The sequence below is a fragment of the Rutilus rutilus genome (genome assembly GCF_951802725.1).
Source record: "Rutilus rutilus genome assembly, chromosome: 2".
Classification (NCBI taxonomy): Eukaryota; Metazoa; Chordata; class Actinopteri; order Cypriniformes; family Leuciscidae; genus Rutilus; species Rutilus rutilus.
In genome coordinates this window covers 35,421,744-35,436,591 of record NC_140210.1, presented here as the reverse complement: position 1 = coordinate 35,436,591, position 14,848 = coordinate 35,421,744, and the positions used below count along the sequence as shown (strand labels likewise).

The 14,848-nt window shown below is 35.7% G+C and overlaps 2 protein-coding genes and 1 long non-coding RNA gene across 3 annotated transcripts; 2 read left to right on the top strand and 1 right to left on the bottom strand.

The window, feature by feature from the left end:
* On the top strand, positions 1-618 carry LOC311286170. The gene is made up of 3 exons (XR_014626499.1): positions 1-81; positions 206-256; positions 496-618. It is a non-coding gene; the product is annotated as an uncharacterized lncRNA (long non-coding RNA).
* A 3,120-nt stretch (positions 619-3,738) lies between these two features.
* Positions 3,739-4,682, bottom strand: LOC311286169 (uncharacterized protein). The gene is made up of 4 exons (XM_084402248.1): positions 4,663-4,682; positions 4,480-4,558; positions 4,306-4,356; positions 3,739-4,053 (listed from the first exon to the last, which is right to left on the bottom strand). Exons 2-4 carry the CDS (start codon positions 4,531-4,533, stop codon positions 3,799-3,801), a joined length of 360 nt encoding a protein of 119 aa, XP_084258374.1. The 5' UTR covers positions 4,534-4,558; positions 4,663-4,682; the 3' UTR covers positions 3,739-3,798.
* Positions 4,683-7,514: 2,832 nt separating this feature from the next.
* Positions 7,515-14,387, top strand: LOC311280853 (uncharacterized protein). The gene is made up of 18 exons (XM_084393329.1): positions 7,515-7,541; positions 7,636-7,685; positions 9,835-9,987; positions 10,081-10,197; positions 10,280-10,405; positions 10,666-10,746; positions 12,690-12,719; positions 12,822-12,842; positions 12,965-12,991; positions 13,110-13,136; positions 13,335-13,364; positions 13,444-13,473; positions 13,591-13,623; positions 13,740-13,775; positions 13,887-13,922; positions 14,065-14,082; positions 14,202-14,263; positions 14,356-14,387. Exons 2-17 carry the CDS (start codon positions 7,641-7,643, stop codon positions 14,217-14,219), a joined length of 828 nt encoding a protein of 275 aa, XP_084249455.1. The 5' UTR covers positions 7,515-7,541; positions 7,636-7,640; the 3' UTR covers positions 14,220-14,263; positions 14,356-14,387.
* The last annotated feature ends 461 nt before the right edge of the window (positions 14,388-14,848 follow it).

Sequence of the window (14,848 nt, the reverse complement as noted above, 5' to 3'; positions counted from 1 at the left end):
AGATCTGAGCAACTCTTCTTGAGAACCATGAACTCTTTCCTACTTGTTGCTTGTGTCTTTGGACTCTGCTGTGCCGTGCTAGTGAGTAACATTCTCTTGTTGATCAAATGCATATGTGTTGATGTGCATTCAGTTTATGTTTCAACCCCCACAAACCTTTTTTATTACTTATAACACTGGAAATGACCGATTCATTTCTTTTCAGGCAGAGGATGAAGAATATCGAGAAAAGCGCTCATCAAGCCATTCCTCAGAGGTCAGTTTGAAATCAAAAATTCTTGCATAAAATCATTTTAATTAACTGATCATTTTTATTCCATATTTTCTCGAGTGCAAAAATTATCCTGAGCCATGCAAAAACATTTATGTATAGAAATCCTAGAAAACCCTCTAATCATGTTGATATGCGTATGTCTGAAAAGCTAGAAAATCTGTTGTGTGTAGACTCTTTTTCAATGTAAATCTTACTCTGTTCCTCTACTGATATTACTACAGAGACGACCTGGAGGCTTCTTTAACCCGTACCAATTTCAGCGTCCTTATCCCTACCCATACTTTCCCCCTAACCTGCCTCTGCCTCAGCCTCAGTTTCCAAACAACAATGCCCTTCTCAGCCTCTTGCCATTCATCTTAGCACAGCTGGCATCTGCCCCTGCCCCTGCCCCTGCTCCTGCTCCTGCCCCGGCCCCTGCACCGGCACCGGCCCCCGCACCAGCTCCAGCTCCAGCTCCAGCTCCAGCTCCTGGTGGGAGATAAGCAACCAGTTAAATCAAACTAAGAAAAGTGTCTGATTGACTCTGAATGCACATTATAATGCCTGCCTCTTGCTCTTGCTATGTTAAAAATATTAATAATAAACTTTGCATCATTGAATATTTGTGTTTGTGTTATGCTTCCTATTTTTTGAAAAGGTAAATGTATATGAAGCATAAGTTACTAGTTAAAGCTGACCATGTGTTTGATTGACTCTGAATACGCATTATAATGCCTGCCTCTTGCTCTTGCTATGTTAAAAATAAAATAAACTTTGCATCATTGAATCATATATTTGTGTTTGTGTTATTCTTCCTATTTAGTGTGTTTATGAGTTTTACCATATGGCAGCAGCCAAAAGTATCAAACACATTTACAATTATTCAACAGTTAGTCCTCAAATCTTATTCAAGCAGCGTTCCAAGTACTGACTGAGACTTTTCTGGGTCTTTGTTCGTTCCTCACAGACAGTAGTCGTTGTCTTTGTGAGTGAGTCTGATTCGTTCAGAAGCAAAACATTTTTTAAACTAATCATCTCAAGCGAAACAAAACATTTTTTAAACTAATTATCTCAAGCGAGTCATGCACAAAAACGGATTCGTTCAAAAGCACTGAATCATTCAAGAACGAAACGGCGCAGTTGTTGTGTGTAACAATGGGTTTGCTGTTGCTTTGTTTGGAGATATATTTGGGAATTTTAAAATTGTGTAAATGTAAGTTATCAAATTCTTGTTTATATAACTGATAATATACTCCAGTAACAGAGATGACCCAAGCAATTGTTGCTTTTTCTAATGTGATGTTTTCGAAGTCGTGCGCGAGGTTAAAGCGGACAAGCAGGCCGTCTACGGGACCAGCCAGTTTCCAGATAATAATTACACAATAATAATCTTGTGCATTGTAATCCTTTTATTTTTAATATTAGGCATGTTTATGCTTCTGTGCGTCCCTGTGTGTGTAATAAGCAGAGTGTACGCGGGTGTTGGACCCGCCTATAGGCGCATATTACTAACGTGCTCTTTAAATAACAAAAAATATTTATACTGCGCCATTGACTTTAGACCAGGTTTCCGTTGGTAAATGGTGCAATCTATTTCAGTTGCCTCGAAACAGCAACGTGCCAACAATGCGGCTGAACACACCTTGTTTTCAGACCAGCACACCCATTGGCGCAAATGCATTTGCTATTTAAACAACGCAGTGCAGGAAGTGAAAATGATAACTGCGTCGGGCTGAAACTAGCAAAAAACACTTGCTTCGCGCCTGGCGCCGCATTGTGCCTTCTATATGATAGGGCCCTAGGAGTCGTGGACACATTTCCTTACTTATTTACATCATTCGTCATTTAAAAAGTTGTACAAAAGCAATGATGTGTCCTATGTTTTGAAATTTGCTAAATTAAAGCAATAGGTTGAGCTTGACGTCCAGCTCCCCCTCTCTGGACGTAATGGGTTGAGTTGAAGGTCCAGCCACACCCATAACCCTATCCCTAAAACTAAATGAGGTCAAGCTGGACTAGGTCAAATTCCACCCAAGACGTCCAGAGAAGGGTAGCCGGATATCATTTGGCTCTGCCGTGAGCACCACTTGGGACACTCTCAAGAATGCATTAGCACAGCTGTGCTTGGACCATGTCTGAGAAGTTATTGAGTGACAAGGCAGTGCAGTTATATCATTTAAAGCTTTGTACTTTTTTGTGATGGAAAAAGTACATATGCAGATGGGTATGCAAGTTTTGGGACATTGACAAGATTTAGTACATACTAGGCTTATATCACATCATAAAAATGCTTCTTGAAAACCACAGATCACATTTTCGTATATTTATGTGCGACCTGTCACCATAAACCAGCCTGTCAATCATCTCATGAACATCCTCCTCATATACAAACTCCACATGCATTTAATGTATGCTATTCTTCCAAACATATTGGAGATAATGATGTCTATCTGCCAGTTTTTCATGCGGGGAGTTAATAGTTAATGGCCGAACATGGCCTGTTTTGCTGTTGAGATGTTTGTATCTATAAAATTAAATTACAATGTTGTTGAAGGGTGAAATACAACATTAAATCTTTCTGATCAGGTTAGATTATTCAACCCTTTTCTCTTTTGGTTGTTCATGAGATGTAAGTAAAATATACAGTATATTCATGTTTGTAGTTCACAACATCACAAATCCTCTTCAGCGCAAGGGACATAATAAACACTCATAAAGATAGGCTTGCATATGAAATTGCATATTTCCCCACTATGTTAGGTGAAAAAAAGTATACAGTAGTATATGTTTGAGTTCACAGTATTCATAGTTGATAAGTATTTAGATTGCCTACTAGTTCTGTTTGGATTCTGAGGTGTACGTCCAATGGATACTTTACTATCCCATGTGGCCATGGGAGAGGTTTGTGAAGTGACACTGACTCGGGTAGGTCACATGATAATGACAACATGACTAATGTGCTATGTCCAGATTACATTCACACAAACATTCATACTGTATAGAGCATACTTTTTTTTTAACTGTAGCGAAGTATTTACTTATTCAAACGATGTACCTACTAAGAGAGTATTCGATTTTGAATGTTGCCAGTCACCGAAGAGAATCAGCGTTTTTAAATGAATCGGTTGAAAGAATGATTCAATGACTCAGTTACTTATCTCTATCTCCATTTGTAATTATGTAACCTAATTTAAAATATCGTTGATACTTTTGGTTGCTGTCATGTATGATAACAGTCATAAGCACACTTCTATATACATTATGTAAATTATGTCATCTTTTTTTTTAAGATATCAAGAGCAAATCAAGGCAGGCATTATAATGCGTATTCAGAGTCAATCAGACACATGCTCAGCTTTAACTAGTAACTTATGCTTCATATACATTTACCTTTTCAAAAAATAGGAAGCATAACACAAACACAAATATTCAATGATGCAAAGTTTATTATTAATATTTTTAACATAGCAAGAGCAAGAGGCAGGCATTATAATGTGCATTCAGAGTCAATCAGACACTTTTCTTAGTTTGATTTAACTGGTTGCTTATCTCCCACCAGGAGCTGGAGCTGGAGCTGGAGCTGGTGCGGGGGCCGGTGCCGGTGCAGGGGCCGGGGCAGGAGCAGGAGCAGGGGCAGGGGCAGATGCCAGCTGTGCTAAGATGAATGGCAAGAGGCTGAGGAGGGCATTGTTGTTTGGAAGCTGAGGCTGAGGCTGAGGCAGAGGCAGGTTAGGGGGAAAGTATGGGTAGGGATAAGGACGCTGAAATTGATACGGGTTAAAGAAGCCTCCAGGTCGTCTCTGTAGTAATATCAGTAGAGGAACAGAGTAAGATTTACATTGAAAAAGAGTCTACACACAACAGATTTTCAAAATGAAGACAAACATGTACTGGCATTCAGAATGTATTTCTATGATTTATGTATTACATGTGTTTACATTGCTCAGGACCTTTTTTGAAAATTTAATTAAAATGATCAATTAGTTCAAATGATTGTATGCAATGGCAAAAAAGAGACTTTGCTTATACAGTGTTTTTAAACTCAAACTGACCTCTGAGGAATGGCTTGATGAGCGCTTCTCTCGATGTTCTTCATCCTCTGCCTGAAAAGAAATGAATTTGTCATTTTTTGACAAAACAGTGTGGTGCATGGTTAAAAAAGGAATAGAATATCACATGCACATCAGAAAATAGAGTTTATAATAAAGCAAGAGAATGTTACTCACTAGCACGGCACAGCAGAGTCCAAAGACACAAGCAACAAGTAGGAAAGAGTTCATGGTTCTCAAGAAGAGTTGCTCAGATCTAATAGAGAAATATTCATGATGTGTAAATCGCAGTGGATAAGAATGTCTCCTAAATGTCCAAATATAAATGCAAATGCCATTGATTCAAAGATTGCTTCTTACCTTTATGGCAGATGTATGAGAGACTTCTCTGTTTGACATCAAAACAGCAGTGATAAATGCTATATATATACATTATCGACATGCAACTGGCCAATCAGCAGAAGTAACATATAGTGACATGTTTGAAAAATGTATTTAGCAAGTTAGACTTCACAACAGTTGTGAAATAGGGAAATGATTCACATGGTTGTCTCTTCTCTTATGGTATATTCATTTTAAACATACTTAAACTGAGTTTATGCAACACATAAACAAAACAAAAGATTAAGGCACACCTTAGGGCTGGATTATAAATTATTACATTTATTATGTCTGTGACATTCTAATTATCCATATGTCAATTGGAATTGGTATATTTCTACATGGGGGTCTGGAGTTGACATATCATGATCTTTTTGCAGTCATATCAGGTGAAAGAATATATTTAGAATGAAGGATAACATTGTTGTTACCTATAAAAATTGTCTTAAAAGAAACCTAATTAAGTTGTTGTTGTTGTTTAATTCTGTCTGGGCATGGTACAGTAGTAATGTAGTAATATTTTTAAATAGAACTGAATATTGAGTTATGGGTTTGAGGGTAAGGATAAGTGGTTTTATGGGTAGCGAGTGAGAAAATATGATAATAATTTATTTGTGTGTCAAGACGTGTTAACTGTTGACAGTTGTCTTCATTTGTTCATTTCAGCAGATTCTAACATGAGCTTTGCTAATTATAATCTACAATGAAAACTAACAGCTCTTTTATTTCATTTGGGAAACACTGCCATTTTAATGCCACACTCATTTACTGATGACCTACACCCAATGATCATGTGTGAAAACACTTATACATAAATTGATCACTTAGCAATCAAAACTCAGTTTTGAGAAAGAAATTATTTTTACACCCTTGAATTTATGTTTATAGTGTAAATATATGTATATATGTTTACGTATATGTATGTATTTACTACATATACATACAAATAGTACATACACATATACACACACACACACACACACACACACACAGTGCTTTAGAAATAAAGTTGACTTGACTTGGCTTGTATGCATATTCAGTGTGTGTGTGTATACTATATATGTATACAATATAGATTGTTTCACAGCAGCTTCACAATAGTAACAAATTCAAAACCGCCTGAGAAGCAGCCAATCGTGTCAATATTCAGCTCAAGTCACTTCAGTGTTGATTCAGTTCAGTTCAATAACTGTAACATTCATCAATTGTGCATACTGTAGTATTTGTGCACATACATGTACGTATGACAAACTCCTACTGCACACTGCACAAGCAAAAGACACAAGAGAGTAGTGTTTTACATTTTTCATTAACATTCTAGTTTGGTGTGTATGTGGCTAATCATTTTATGTTTGTGTGTAGAGTTACAACTCTATCAATCATTTTTGGAAGAGTTAAAATCGTTTTGAATGATATGTTTGCTTTTGCAAGAGATGTCTGATGTTTTGGATGTTGTGTGCGTGTTTTGTGTGTAGAGTTTCAAGAAATTGAGCCATAGTTTCAGAAATGGTGTGTAAGCATTTTGAAAAAGAAAAAAACAGTAATTGAATTAACATCCAGAATACTGAATCACACACAGGCAGCAAAAGATATAAAAGCAAAGTAGTTTTAATGGTAACTGCAGAAATGCACTGAGAACAACACACACACAAAAATACAGAAGACATGGACATTTAGCTCACATGTAACTGTATATATTTTAATGTTCGAGAGTGTAAAGAGAGGGTTGATTTGCTCCTTCTACTATTTTATTTCTTTGCTGTTTCTATAGGCTGATATAGGATAAAGAGCTCTTCTAATCATTATTTAGACAGACATATAAACTCAAAATTGTAACTGCTCACAACAAAGGAGGAGTCACAATTTAGGAGTCTTAACGTGCTGTGATAGGTGCAAGGGTTGGCACCGGGGTCGAGGCAGGGGTTGGGGCTGGAGCTGGGACATTTCTAAAGTGCAGGGCCATCAGCAGCTGAAGAAACTGGTCAAAGGTCAGTTGAGGCAGAAAGGCTCCAATCTGATAAGATAAATAATGACAGATAAAATCATACGAGCAAATAAAACAACATGCTGATATATAGTTGTTGTTCAACTTTATTAAATTTGAGTTGCATTTTCCGACAAACCTCATCGGAATCCGAGCTGGATAATGAGCGAGCCACACGCTGGTGATCTTCAGCCTAATCACAGTAATAATAATCATTATTATCATTATTTACACATGCAACTATAACTGCAAAAGTATAGCTTTTGAAACATACCTGGAAAGCCAAGGTCAGACCAAGAAGGCATGCAAATAAGATTACTGTCTTCATGTTTCTGTCAAAGACTAATGCTCCAAAGCAACAGCAATAATATCTTTAGGAAGAATAATATGTTGCTCTGATGCCTGAGGATTTAAATACGGTAACAGAACACACCCCTCTGTTTTGTTGATTCCTAACAAACACCTCACCCTCGCTGCTGTTGCTAAATGCACTAGACGGGTCAATCCTAAAACATTAGGTGGGCTTAAGGCAACAAATTAGTTTAGAAATCAGTCAAATCCCTCCTACACATGACACTCCTGATATTGCAATAGAGAAAGACTTGCAACAGAGTCAATACTTACACCTCTTTGAAGCCAGAATTTTGTAATGGTTATGAAATAAAATGTTTCCTGTACTGTAAAAGGCCTACTGTTATATTTTGACCACCTTAAATGACATCAGTTTTGTATTAGAATTTTTTTTTTTTTGATAAGTCCTTGGTCAAAACAAATGAGCCACAACAACAGTGACAATTGCTCAACCACTGGTCTTTATAAAGAGAGAAGCAAGACCAATGTGACAGAGCTGGAAACGGGGACAAACGTTGAGAAGGTAACCTCTTTAGTGAGACATTGAGATCAGTTACTGTTAAAGTCAGTCAAATTACATTTAATTCTGAAAAGTTGACATATTTATTATTTTACAGAAGCAATGTGGTTTCTAGTGCTATTGTCATGTGTTGTGGTGGCAGCTCAGGTGAGTATCAACATTCTGTGTTTTATTTTCATTGATATTTATCTTGGGTATTCGCCTTATTTTTAACGTAAGAGTGGGCGTGGCCGTTTGTAAATTGAATGTGTCTGGATTGTAGTTATTTTTAACAGCTTGCAAAACAGCTCATTATGCTGCTTGATATACCATCTGGGTTAGCTGGTATTTTTCTCAGTCATTTCTCACAGCTTGATTCTGAGGCATGAGGCATCTAGCATGAAATCTACCACTTGCTTGTTTGATCCTATTCTCATAAGCTTATTTAAATATTGGTTCGATGTTTTGTGCCCTGCTATCCTCAGTATTATAAATGACTCAGACTGGGGTTGTTCCAGCAGCATTAAAAAAAAAAAAGAAAAGAGAGAGAGAGAGAGAGAGAGAGAAAGAAAAAAAGCTGCTCTGGACGATTTTAACAAATTTTGTCCCATCTCAAATCTTCATTTTTTTTTTGCAAAAGTACTTGTTGCCTCTCATTTGTGTAACCATCTTACAATTAATAACCTCTTTGAACCCCTTCAGTCAGGTTTTCGTAAATTTCACAGTGCTGAAACTGCTTTGGTTGAGGTATGACTTGTTGATGGCTTCTGGTGCAATTTCCATTCTCATCCTTCTTGATCACTGTGGATCACAGTCTTTTACTTACCCACCTTGAAAGAGTTTTTGGTGTGTCAGGGACAGCTTTAAACTGATTTAAATCCTATTTTAGCCCATTTATATGGGTGGTTACAGGCCTGAGATTAGCTCTGTACTTACTGGTGGTCCTCAGAGCTCAGTTTTAAAGGGATACTCCACTTTTTTCGGAAATAAGCTCATTTTACAACTCCCCCAGAGTTAAACAGATGAGTTTTACCGTTTTAGAATCCATTCAGCCGAACTCCGGGTCTGACGGTACCACTTTTAGCATAGCTTAGCACAGATCATTGATTCTGATGAGTCCAGTAGCATTTCTTTCAAAATGACCAAAGAGTTTCAATATTTTGCCTATTTAAAACTTGACTCTTCTGTAGTTAAACCGTGTACTAAGATCGACGGAAAATGAAAAGTTGCGATTTTCTAAGCCTATATGGCTAGGAACTACTCTCATTCCAGCGTAATAATCAAGGAACTGTGCGGCCGTACCATGAGTGCAGCAGGCGTAATGATATGACGCAGCGCCTGAAAATAGTCCCCAGCTCGGTAACTTCTTCCAACGTGACCGGGACTAAGTTTGTCTAACCTATTAGACCTATTTTCAGGCGCTGCGTCATATCATTACGCCTGCTGCACTCATGGTACAGCCGCACAGTTCCTTGATTATTACGCCGGAATGAGAGTAGTTCCTAGCCATATAGGCTTAGAAAATCGCAACTTTTCATTTTCCGTCGATCTTAGTACACGGTTTAACCACAGAAGAGTCAAGTTTTAAATAGGAAAAATATTGAAACTCTTTGGTCATTTTGAAAGAAATGCTACTGGACTCATCAGAATCAATGATCTGTGCTAAGCTATGCTAAAAGTGGTACCGTCAGACCTGGAGTTCGGCTGAATGGATTCTAAAACGGTAAAACTCAACTGTTTAACTCTGGGGGAGATGTAAAATGAGCATATTTCCGAAAAAAGTGGAGTATCCCTTTAAGCCCTTTACTCTTCAATAATTATTTGTCATCACTTGGGCATCTGTTGCAATCACTTGGCCTCCATTATCACTTCTATGCTGAGGATATTCAAGTTAAAAACCTTGATGCCTGTTTTCTTTCTAACTGTGTTTCTGTGTTTTAAAAACATGGATGAATATTAATTTCCTCTGCCTGAAAAGATATGCTTATTGGTTCCCGCCATAACATCTTTAAGGCTGGTTCACTGACTCTGTCTGTTGGTGGCGCTGTTTTGGAGACTCAAAGTAAAATGAGGAACCTTGGAGTTATTTTTGATGCCAGTCTTACATTTGATCATTTTGTACAGAACACATTTAAGCATCCTTTTTTTTTTACCTCAGTAATGTAGCAAGATTTTACCGTTTACTTTGTTAGCTATACTAGTTATTTCCCTATAGCGGATAATGAAACATAAGTCTTACAGAAAATAGCTTATTCCGAGTTGCAAAATGAGGTGGATATATTATTATGGTGTATAGTAGTTATTGCACTGTTTTCAGCCCAGTGAGAGAGACCGCTGGGATCAAGTTAACTCAGTGAATGGAGAGAGACATTTCCCAGGGCCAGTAAATGGAGGAGGAAAAGTGCCTCAGCCAGAGGGCAGAACTCCACTCAGACCAAGATGGGAGCAGAATTTTGGACGTCCAGCTTTTGTAAGTTTTTGTAGTCATTTAGATTCAAACGGTGCATAACTCTAAAAATCATTAAGGTTTAACTTCAAAATGTCAACTGACGCTATATTATAGCCAGATCTGGTGGGCCCATTGTATCCAAATGAACCAGAGCAACAGGCACAAAATCCATCTTATGGATCTCCATTTGGACAAGATCCAGCATTCCCTGGTCAAAATGGAGGAGGCAGGGTGGGCAACATTTTCAATATTGTTTGCATGTTTTGCAATCATTATGGCGTACATTAAACATTATTTTTATCTTCTGCTGTAGGGTTATGAGTCTGAGTTGACTAGACCAGGTTTGACCCAGGGAACACTGAGGAGAGGACAATGGCATAGATGGGGAGCAACCGGAAAACCACAGAGGAATGGAAGAGCTGGTAGACCATCTTACAAAGTAAGTTACACTGCAGATTTAGTCCTATTGTCATTTTATATTAAAAAAAAGAATGATTTTATTGAGCAGAAAAATGTCTTTAAGACATGAAAACAGTATCAGAGTTTAAATATTTGCCATATTCACCCTCATCCTGGGGCAAATGGGATTGAATTAAATATTTTTAATAATGTGGAATAATAGAACTTTGAAAGTTATAATGAAACAGCAAGTTTGCTGAAATATACAAATGAATTGTTAATGTTGTAAAAACCCTTCAGCCAACTCAAGCTCCAGTAGGTGGAGGTAGAGAGAATCAAATGAATCCACTCTTTGGAAGACCCCTGAGTCCCAACATGATGGTAGGCTCATACTGCTTATATTAATGTGCTCTTCAAATTCATTCATGGATTAAACTGTTTTACGGTCAGTTATTAATGAATGTTGTAGCAACTCATAATGTAATAACTGCACATAATGTAGAAACTGCACATAATATAATTATGTTTGTAAGAAAATGTCCATAATGTAATAATTTTCTCAAACGTGATAAAATCTTGAGCTCATAATGTAATAACAATTATTACATTATGAGAAATTTATTACATTATAAACTCCTAAAATATTGTCGTAATTGTAATAGGCTTTTTAAACATAAAAACATTGGTTTTCCCTTAGAGTATATATTTAAAATCTAAGTCTTAAACTACCTACGAAATGCACCAGATTTATATATTCATACAATCATTGTTATTATTGCTATTATTATTATTGATGTTAATATGTTTATTATCACGGTACATTACTTCTTATATACAGTATAGCCTATATAAGCTTTAGTTAAAAGAGAATATATTTTTTTAATTCGACTGAACAAAAAATACTGTTAAATGACAAACAGTGTAACAACAGCCAATGTTGTAAAAAATAACTCACAGTATTAATATAGCAAAAAAAAACAGTTCAAAACTTTAAAAAACAATGCTTATAAATTCATTAAATAAATAACACTGCAGTTAAAGCAGCCACATCTATGGTTTAAGAATATAGGCTACAAACGTTTCTTGGAGTCCTGAAGAAAATGTTTTTTAGAACTGCATTTTTAGACAAACACTATAACAAACTTATGTTCAAAGTAAAAGAATGTTAAATGTTGAAATGCAACATTGAATAGTGTGATGTTTATTTCTTCCAGTAGATGTCCTTTATGGTAAACCATCCAAAGAACACATGTCTCATGCCCACATCCAGCGAATACGCTGAACAAACTGCTTCTTTAGTTTTTGAGCAAGGCCACTTGTGCGTCCAGCTCCTTTGTACAGCTTTATCATGCTAATGCGACAGTTCTCATCTATCTCAAGTTGCAAAAGATCTGCTTCTTTGATATATATTCTTGGCAAAAATGGCTGGGTAAGCTCTAGAGACTCTATTAAAAGAGTGAAGCATAGACATGTCCATGGACAGACAAATCTTAATTATCAGTGAAAGTATGTTCAGAGGCAAATATGGGCTAACAGGCAGAGAGTCAAGACTAAGATTAGCATTGAGACAAGGATAATTGTTATAGTGTCATAGCTAGGATTACAACCAGGGTCCATATCTGAATCAGGAATATGGCCAGGATGAAAGCTATGGTCCATCTTTTTTTTATTACATTTTTTGCCTTCGAATAATATGCTTTAATCACTGCCAGAGGATCTCAGACAAATTTTCAGAGAGAATCCCCTATTTGTTATTTATACACTCACACACTCAAAGTCACGAGTTTTTGACCAAAGGGTTTGGACACATTTAAGATTCAAAAGCATATGAATGTTGTTCCTGCAAGAAAAAGAAATGTTAGTTATGATTAATTAAAAAAATCCATCACAGTAGCCTAATAAGCCTAATCTTCCTTTAATATAATATCTTATTTTACATAAACTTCTTATTTTACATACACTATTATTATGTTTTGTGCTCACATTTATTATATTGAAAGATAATTATTATATTGTAAACACTGTTTAACATTATGTGCTGGTATTACCTTATGAACTGTGATTACATTATAAGTTGCCACAGTGTGTATAATGTAATACATTTCTCATACAATAACCTATTACATTATGTGAAAAAATGTGAAAACATTGAAAATGTATTATTACATTATGAGCTCAAGATTTTATTATGTTTTGAGAATTTTTTTTACATTGAGCATTTTATTACAATAATAATGTAACACATTACATTATGTGCAGTTATTACATTATGAGTTGCTACAAATGTGTATGGATTTATGAGTTCACTTTCATAAATGTTCTAGGACAACAGGCAGTTCATTCCAATCTTCAAGGTAAGAAGATGATAATTTACCCACAGACATGGAATGAAAATGCATTTGAAGTCTCTAATCTGTGTTTAATCATTTTTTATCCACTTGGATGAACATATATAGGCTGACAATGTCACTGTGCAGGTGAGTGAAACGCTTTGGGTTGCTGTTCTGTACTTTAAAATGTTGCAATGCTATAACTAAATAACTTTCTGAATATATCAAAAAGCATAAAGAAATAAATAATATGATCTCCCCTTCAACAGAATGTTAGCGCTTTCCATCTAAAGGAGGTAATGCCACTAAATTGGGGAAATTGACATTTTCAATTAACCTTACGTTAAGTATTTCAAGATATAAAAATGAAATAAAATAGATACAATCAGAATTAATTTTTGCTTTTGTTTCCAGGGAGAGAATGTCTTCCTCTTACCGAAAGTGAGTGCTTGGAACTGTACATATAAAGATAACACACTGCCATTCATTTTCCATTAACAACATATTACAATATGTTTTTATTTCATGCTTTGTTGAATTTGAGGTATTGAACAGATAATGAAAGATATCATTTTAATGGGCTAAAAGTAATGAGAAAGTATAAGTTAAGATTCACATCGAATACATTCTTCTTTCCAGGGCAGAGGGCAGATGCAGCCACCAAAAAAGGTAATAAAGATTAGATTTAATTTATAGCATAGTATGTTTCATGTTAAAATAATGCATACCATTTCTGACTAAATTACAGGATGGGGTGAACAGACCTCAGGAACTGGGGGTAAAGTTGTTGTTTTATTATTATTATTATTATTATTATTATTATTATTATTATTGTGAAATAAGTTCCATGTGATTTCTTTGTTGTGTAATAATTAATTTCATTATGTTCTTTTAGTTTGGTCAGGGTTTCTCCCTCTATGGCCCTCAGGTATAATCACTATAATAAACATTCATTAAACGTTATAATATGAAAATATATCAAATAAATATAAAAAGTACATTTAAATGCATAAGTTCCCAAATCAAACTTTTTCTATCTAACAGCCTTATGTGAAGCTCATCTACAACCCAACTGCAACGGTCAGTCACAAACAATAAGTCTATTAATCACATTCCATATCTTGGACTAAATGTTGTTGTTGTGATTGTTGTTTTAAATATAACAGTTTATTGCAAATTTGTTCCCCACAGCAAAGGATCTCATTTGAATATGGCATTACACAGCTTGTAAGTGATCAGGAACATTTATTAATATCACATCAGTTACATTATAAATACCTGCCAGAATAATTTTTCAGCTAACAGCATTCTCCTTCTTGCATCAATATATTTTGTCTTGATTTTTTGAATGTCCTGCTTGTCTTTGCAGCTCCCTGCATTCATGAAGGTCAGTATTTTGGTCCTTAAGTTGAGAGTGATCGCTGGTTTTGAATTATTTGAGTATACATTTGATATTCTCTTGTTTTGTTGATTTATCCAACATTGCTTTTGACTCTGATTCTCCAGGCGGAGTCTGAAAAGTGATCATGGGACAAACTAGGAAAGAATCATGTACAATAATCACATTGGTAGGACAGATTGCTGTACCTACAATAAATAAAGTGAATTTGATTAAAAACGTCATTTTGGCTTTAAATAACTTATTTTTCTTTTTCCACAGGTGGACATCCAGCTATTATATAATACAGCGTAGAATTGAAATGTATAGTAGTATAGATTTGTATTATTATTATTATTTTATTGCTCATTAATGTCTCTTAGTTTGCTGGATTTTCCTCTTTAATCATTTTGAGAATCCTTTCATTAAAACTTGTAGCATCAACACTGTAACGTGTGTGTGTTCTGTTTTCCTCTATTATCGTGGTGTTTTGCCTGTGTTCCCTAGTTAGTTTCCCTAGTTCCCTCACCTGTTCCGTTTGACATTGATTACGCTCCTCATGTATTTAAGCCCTGTGTTTCCCTAGTTCCTTTGTCCGGTGTCATCTTTATTTAACGTGGTTGTATTAATGGTTCCTCCTGTGGTGATCTGAGTTTTTCTGATTTAATAAAGTATGGGTAACACTTTATTTTACAAAGCTTTTTTTTACACGTTACATAGTAATTACTATAAATTGTGCTTAATTACATGCAACTAACCTAAACCACAACCTAAT